At 52.7% G+C, this 6866-nt stretch overlaps 1 protein-coding gene across 5 annotated transcripts; it reads right to left on the reverse strand.

The window, feature by feature from the left end:
* Positions 1-732: 732 nt before the first annotated feature.
* CIRBP (cold inducible RNA binding protein) lies at positions 733-5585 on the reverse strand. 5 transcript variants are annotated; one of them, XR_008440690.1, is made up of 8 exons: positions 5446-5580; positions 4490-4598; positions 4284-4390; positions 3704-3842; positions 3529-3613; positions 3359-3423; positions 1016-1108; positions 733-871 (listed from the first exon to the last, which is right to left on the reverse strand). XR_008440690.1 is itself a non-coding variant. In XM_053999534.1 (7 exons), exons 2-7 carry the CDS (start codon positions 4590-4592, stop codon positions 3000-3002), a joined length of 516 nt encoding a protein of 171 aa, XP_053855509.1. In that variant the 5' UTR covers positions 4593-4598; positions 5446-5569; the 3' UTR covers positions 2246-2999. The 5 variants fall into 5 exon arrangements, 3 of the variants coding, with proteins under 3 accessions (XP_053855509.1, XP_053855507.1, XP_053855508.1); XR_008440689.1 differs by having other exon boundaries at positions 1016-1111; XM_053999534.1 differs by lacking the exons at positions 733-871; positions 1016-1108 and adding an exon at positions 2246-3016 and having other exon boundaries at positions 5446-5569.
* Between the last annotated feature and the right edge of the window lie 1281 nt (positions 5586-6866).

A 6866-nucleotide genomic window follows, 5' to 3' on the forward strand; every position in this document is an offset into this window, starting at 1 on the left:
TCAGCCTGAATTCATTTAAGCCTCACCTGACTGCATTTTTATCAGCAAAGACTTCACACACTCCTCACGCTTCATTATATTTAATATCCTCCTGCATTAACATGCAAAAATCCTCACTGGTGAATTGCTCAATACAACCCCCAGAAGTGTGTCATGGCTGATTGCTTTTTTTAAATGCTGCTCTCTTAGATAATTTGAAAAAGGCTAAAGGAGGAAAAGTAGGTTTTGTGAAGTGAGCTCAATAATCCCCTCCTGCAGGCAGGAATGTCTGGAGACTCCTATCAGTAGAATTGGGCAGCAAGTCCTCAGGGCTCCTGAATGAGCCCATCACCAAATTCTTGAGTTTATGTTTAAAAGAATGGGGAGAAAAGGGCAGGATGAAGCAATCAAGTCCTTTCTAACATGAAAAAAAAAAAAAGGGCAGGAGCAGCTGAGATCCTCAAGAACTCTCACTGCTCTCACCCTGCAATCTCCTGCCAGAAACACATTCAGAGTGTCAGCCTCTCCCAACATTGTATTAATCCTCCTCATTACTGAGCTGCCACATTTTTGGGATTTAACCTGCAACAAGACCTCATTTTCCATGAGGATCAATCACATCAATCTGCTTGGAGCAGAGTGTGTCCACCACCAAGCACCAGAGCGATGATGTGCTCTGAGCTCTGAACTGGGCTGTGCACCGAATACTTTTGTCAAAAAACATTCTGTTTCCCACAAAAAGTACCACAGAGATTTGTTTTTTCCACATCTCAGTGTTTTATTCTGTCTTGATTGATTTGGTTCATGTAAAAATGAGCAACACCACTGCTCTGAGCTCTTCATCTCTCCACTCCAGTGTCTGTCCTTCTGTCTTCTCTGACGTGTCTCAGTGCTGAAACGAAATGGAGACAAGATAATTGGAAGGTGGATAATGATACAGGAAAGGAACAGGGTTACTGCACCACTTGGAGCTCAGGGCTACGGAACAGGGACAAGAAGCCAAAGGAAAAGAAAAAACCCATGAAAGGGATGTTACCTGGTTGGCAAACTTGCTGCAGCATCCCTGGAACGCAGCTCTGGTCGCTCAGGATCCGCTGGGCCTCCGAGGCGTGTGCCGGGTCCCTTCAGCCTGCTAAAGCAGAGAGGCATTAACAAGGGCCCGGGGCAGAGGCTGCTCTCGCCCCCAACCTCCCCACACAGCTCACAGCGCACGAGGGTCTCACAAGCCATCGCTGAACCCATCACACCACAAAGCACAGTCTGGGAAAACTGTTCCGGGCCGGCTGCTGCCCGTGCTCAGCCAGCCCATGGATTGGATCCCCTAAGCAGAGAGTTAACACTTGGACATGGCTGCTTAGGAAGTGTGGGCCATGGGAAAAAGTTAATGGCAACAAGTAGGATGGCAAAGAAAGCTACAATTAAAGTGAGCAACTTAATGAAGTCTAGAAGAGTCTCAATAGATGAACACATATCGAGTCAGGGAGTTCGTTCCAATCTTGCTTCCGTACCTACAGCAAGACACGGCTGCATGCCCAACTCTGATCTGTGGAACTCAAGGTGTGCCACAAGCCAAAGGTTGCATACGGCATGGGTTAACGTTTTTCCAGCAGCTGACCAAAATTGTCAAAAGGAATATTTCACAGGTACATTAGACTTTCAAATGAGCTCTCAACAAGAGGAAGGATGCGGACATGAGCAAAAGGAGTTACCTCGAATTACAGGACTATTTCCACATATGAACTAGCCAAGAGAGCAGCTCTCGTCTCAGAGGTTTCTGTTGGAGGCACAACACTTCTTTTCTCCAAGGACACTGCAGTTTCCATTTGCTAGCAAAGAATTCTTAGAACTTGTAAGCAACGACACAGCTAAGCTAAGCCCGGCATTCCCCTACATCGCACACGCGCTCGGCACGCAGGGAACAGCCCAGGGACTACAGCACTTGGCTCTTCTCTACAGCTTCCCAGTGTAGGCTACAGCAGCTTTGGAGGAAACATCCATTATCCTTCCTAGCATTCCAACTGCACTTCGCTCCTAGCACACCCTCAGGTTTGTACTTCCAGCCTCTACAGACAAGTTTTGACTACTTTATGTGAAATTTCTTGGCCAATTCAGATGTCAAGACCGATTTTAGGATTTAAATTCCAGCGCCCGGGCAATCGTCCGGCCAGCTCTGCCACTGTCCCTAATCTCCTCCTCTCGCTCCCAAGACTGTTCTTCGTCTCCAAGGGTTGTGTTGTGCAATGAAATGTAAATGTCAGGAGCAGAGTTCATTTCAGACGGTCCTTTAATAGGCTTCGTAAAGCCAAAGAAAACTGTATACAGGAATCCTTTACCACTTCAAATACAACAGCAATGGAATATGCATATTTCTTCCAGTAAAAAAGGACAATATAAATAAACATTTTCAAGAACCTCTTTATGGTAAGTTTGCAAGTCTAGTTCTGGGTCATTTACATCATTACAACAGTAAAAATACCGTTATGCGGGTTGAACATACAAGCACGTTTCTCTTTAGATATATCAAGGTGGTTTGCCTTCCAACGGAACCCAAGCTGCATTCCTACCTTGCTACACTAAAGGAATGTTACAAAAGACGAAGGTAATGCACTTGGAAAAAAAAAAAAAAAAAAGAAGAAAAAAAAGTCCACAGCTTGTTCAGCTTCCAGTGAACATTGGTACAAGGTCCTTGCTAGCTCAAAAGAAACTGAATTGGGGCCCCAACATAAAAAAAAAAAACAACCAAAAACGAACACCTTGGCTCATTCATGGAGAATAAAATAAAATCTGAAGTGCTTTCAAAAAAGATTAAAATCACTTGAAAGCAGAGCTTTCTCCGAGACCGTCTAATCAGACAGTCTAGTTTCAGAAGCTGCCAGGCTGTGCATGACAAGATCAGAACTGATAATACTACAAAAGTGAAAATACAAGTAGATGTACTACACAATAACCATTTCAGCGAAGCTCCAAAAATCTTTATAAATACAGCCATTGGAAGGACGATCTTGAGTCAGGAAGGATTTTTACTCGTTGTGTGTAGCTGAGGACAAGAAGCAGGCACAATTGTAAAGGCACTGAAGCAAAGACAAGTTCCAGCATTTTACTCCCTTTGCATTACTCTGAGGCTACGGCTACTTGGCTACTGAGATCCCCCACCCGCGGGTCAGTGCGTTAGGGCAGCCGAGTTTGGGCTCCAGGAACACCTTTTTTTAACACCTGCTTTGCCTTAGATCCGAGCAACTCCTGCACATGCATTAAATTAGAATCTCCCGGCACCACCACGTCCACAGCCTGAGCCTGCCCCAGCTCCAGGCTCAGGCTCAGCAGGTTCAGAGCTCCTACAGCACACGGACTCAGCGCTCCCACTCGAAGCAGGACTTACCGTAACTGTCGTAGCTGTCTCTGTAGGAGCCTCCCGAGTTCCTCTCTCCATAGCCACCTTGACTCCTGCAGGACAAACAGCACCGGATTTACAGCTGCTCAACTCCTCCTCTGCTGGGATGAGCTCCACCACAGCTTGCCCACGACCCCTGGTGCTGGCAGAGCCCTTACCTGCTATTATAGTAGTCTCTGGAGCCGTTATAGCCTCCACTTCTGGAATCGAATCTGCTGCCGCCATAGCCTCTGTCTCCACCTCCTTGGAAACACATGGAAACAAGGTTTTTTTAACCATTCTGACAAGTGACACCCCCCAACCAGACTTTATGACTGACCCCCACGCACTCACCTCTGGAGAAGCCACGGCCCCGGCCTCGGCCCCCGCGGAAGAAGCCCCGGCCCCCCGTGGACCCCCCTCTGTAGCCACGGGATCTGTTCTCGGAGGATTTCCCAGCCTGGTCGACTCGGATCTGACGCCCATCTACAGACTAAAACACAACCACAGTTAGCCAAACTGAAATATTTAAATAGCAAGCACATGTAGAATGAGTTGCACGCCCTCACAGTTGGCTGAGTACTGCCAGGGCTCACTGCTCCTCATGAGATAAACATCTACTTCATGCCACAATTAAACCAAGTGGACAAAAAAACTGATATATTAATTGTATTTACAGGAATGCCTATAAAGTCATATCTCAGTCATCCAGGTCCCATAATGGAACTTTATCAATTTGTATTCCTAGTGTGCATATAAATACGTGTATATTCTTTTACGTATTAATTCATATAGCCAGATTTCTTTACATCCATATCATCTCATGTAAGACACTGGCATTTTTCTGTTTTTCCACGCAGCCTGAACAGCAGCACACCCCTGATTCTCCTCCCCCCTTATGGGAAATAAAAAATCAACTCCAGAGCCTCCTCACCTTTCCATTCATAGCCATCATTGCATCTTTTGCATCATCGATATTTTCAAAAGTAACAAAGCCAAAACCTCTGGATCTCTGAGTCTCTCTGTCTTTCACCACCACGACTGTGAAAAGGAGATATAGGAAATAAAAACACATCAGCACCAGGGAAATTTAACATACTAAGTAAGGGAAGCTATCCCATCGTGACTCTCCAGTCTCACCTTCAGAAATCTGTCCGTATTTAGAGAAGACTTGCTCCAATGACTGCTCATTGGTGTCGAAACTGAGCCCGCCGACAAAGAGTTTTCCCTCATCTGATGCCATTCTGATCTGCCAAACCAACAGAACCGAGTCAGCGACTCAAAGAATCCACATAATCCCGGCGAGGTCTCAAACATTAAATCCTTCTAACACTACCTATAACAACACCGATGTGACCCCAAACTTCCGGACGACTCATGCGACCCCGATCCCACACCTTATGTGGTCTTCCAGCCTTACAACGGGTGTCCCTCAGGGTGGGCGGGAGCGGGGGCGCAGCCGGGGCTCCGGGAGGCTCGGGGCCGGCGGCGGGGGAGCCGCGGTGGGGCCGGGCCCCGGCGGCGGGGGAGCCGCGGTGGGGCCGGGCCCCGGCGGCGGGGGAGCCGCGGTGGGGCCGGGCCCCGGCGGCGGGGGAGCCGCGGTGGGGCCGGGCCCCGGCGGCGGGGGAGCCGCGGTGGGGCCGGGCCCCGGCGGCGGGGCAGCCGCGGTGGGGCCGGGCCCCGGCGGAACCCGCGGCCGGGCCGGGTCCCGCCAATTCCCGCTGGGACCCCCGCTCCCGGCCCCCGCCCCTCCGTGACCAGCGCGCATGCGCGCCCCGCCGCGCCCCCTACCGGCCCTCGCCGGACAGCGCCGCCCGCCGCCCCCTCCCTCCCGCCCGCCATTTTGCACGGCCGAGGCCCGTCGCCATTTTGTTTCCGCGCACGCCTTTCCCCCCGCCGCGGCCCCTTCCCCCACACGGCCCAGACCGGCCCGCTCCGCCGTGACCCCCGTGCCCGCAGAGGGCACCGATCGGCGGGTCGGGAGCCGCGGCCCAGCCTCCCGCGGGACCCGGCCCTCTGCCCCTAGGACACGGCTCCGCTCAGCGCGGACCACCCGGCCCGGTGCGGTCGCGGACGCCCCGCGCGACTGCGCTCACCGATGCCCGGGCGGCGCGAGGTCCACACAACACTTCAAAGCTTCAGCGAAATGTACGGCGAGCCTGGCGGGGCGGCGCCTTATAAACGCCCGCGCCCAATCCCGCCTATCTTATGAATATGCAGATGAAGCCCGCTGCGAGGAGGGACGATACGCCACCAAAGCGACGCCGCCGCTGCACCACCTGATTGGGCGGGATTTCATTAATATTAATGAACCACGGCGGGGGCGAAGGCAGGGGCGCGCGAACAAAACCACGGCGTGGCCCCGCCCCCTCCACCCGCGCGGGGGCGGGGCGCGGCAGACGGCGCCCATTGGCTGCGCGCGCGGAGGCGGGCGGGAGCGCCCCTGTGAGAGGGAAGGAAGTGGAGGCCGCTGATTGGGCGGGGGGCGCGGCCGCCCCGCCCCGCCCCGCCCCGCCGGCCCAGTTTCGCGCCCTGCTCGCACTGCGGCGGCGGCCGCAGACAAAGGGCGCCTCAGGGGCCGCCGCCATCTTGGGCGCCGAGCGCTGCCCCCGGCCGGGCTCCGGCGGCTCCTCCCGCTGCGGCCCGTCCGGTCACCGCCCCGCTCCGGGAGCCCGGCCTGTCCCCGCGAACCTGCCGTCCTCTTCTCTGCCCCGTGGGGAATGATCCCTTCAGCTCCCTCCTTGCAGTGTCGTCCTACACGCACTTGGGAGATGATAGTGAGAAGTAGTCAAAGTTTTCTTCAAAAACAAAGGTCTTTGCTCGGCCTGTTTTTCCAAAGAACGAAATATTTAAAAGTCCATCCTGAGGTTTGACAAAAGTGAGAATGCCTTCAGCAGTAAAAATTTTGTATTGAAGGAGAAAACTGGCAAAGCCAGAGATGTGCCTCATCAAGAGGCTACACAGCTTTGAAAAGCCTCAAAATAAAAAATGTTCAGTGTTTCATACAATTACAATCTCACATAGAAAAGTGTTTGGAAACATTGGAGAGGAAGAGATGCACGTGAAGAAATGGAGAGGAGGAGATGCACGGCAGGGAATAGCCGTGTGCAGGAAACGGGAAGGAAACGTGGCAAGGACGGGGCTGCGCGTCCCGCGTGTGTCCTGTGCCCAAGGACAGCACTGGACACGTCAGGGGTCACTCTGTGTGTGTGCGTCCCCTGTCCCGGCAAGGACCAGACACGTTTGCTCTGCCTCCAGAAACTCCTTGTAATTCATGTTGCGGTTCGCAGCCAGAGTTTGCAGCCACCGGTCACCCTCCTTCCGCCCTTCCTCCTTCCCTCCCAGTATTTCCAGTCACAGCCAGGCTGCACAGAAGAAAATCACTGGAGTACGGAAATCACCACTATTTGGTGACCGATTTCCAAACCGGGCCTGAGACTGGGGAAAAACAAACCACAGGGAAATGCAAAGAAACCTGCCTGCGATTGCTCTGTCGAGCAGTGATCACCCATTCCCT

Source organism: Vidua macroura, chromosome 26 (assembly GCF_024509145.1).
Source record: "Vidua macroura isolate BioBank_ID:100142 chromosome 26, ASM2450914v1, whole genome shotgun sequence".
Classification (NCBI taxonomy): domain Eukaryota; kingdom Metazoa; phylum Chordata; class Aves; order Passeriformes; family Viduidae; genus Vidua; species Vidua macroura.

Bases quoted from the DNA above. Each gene is read 5' to 3' on its own strand.
- CIRBP (XM_053999532.1), bottom strand. From the start codon at position 4,592: ATGGCATCAGATGAGGGAAAACTCTTTGTCGGCGGGCTCAGTTTCGAC. The intron at 4,391-4,489 runs GTGAGACTGGAG...TCCTTTTCACAG, and splicing joins ATACGGACAGATTTCTGAAG to TCGTGGTGGTGAAAGACAGA. The intron at 3,843-4,283 runs GTGAGGAGGCTC...GTTGTGTTTTAG, and splicing joins TGATGGCTATGAATGGAAAG to TCTGTAGATGGGCGTCAGAT.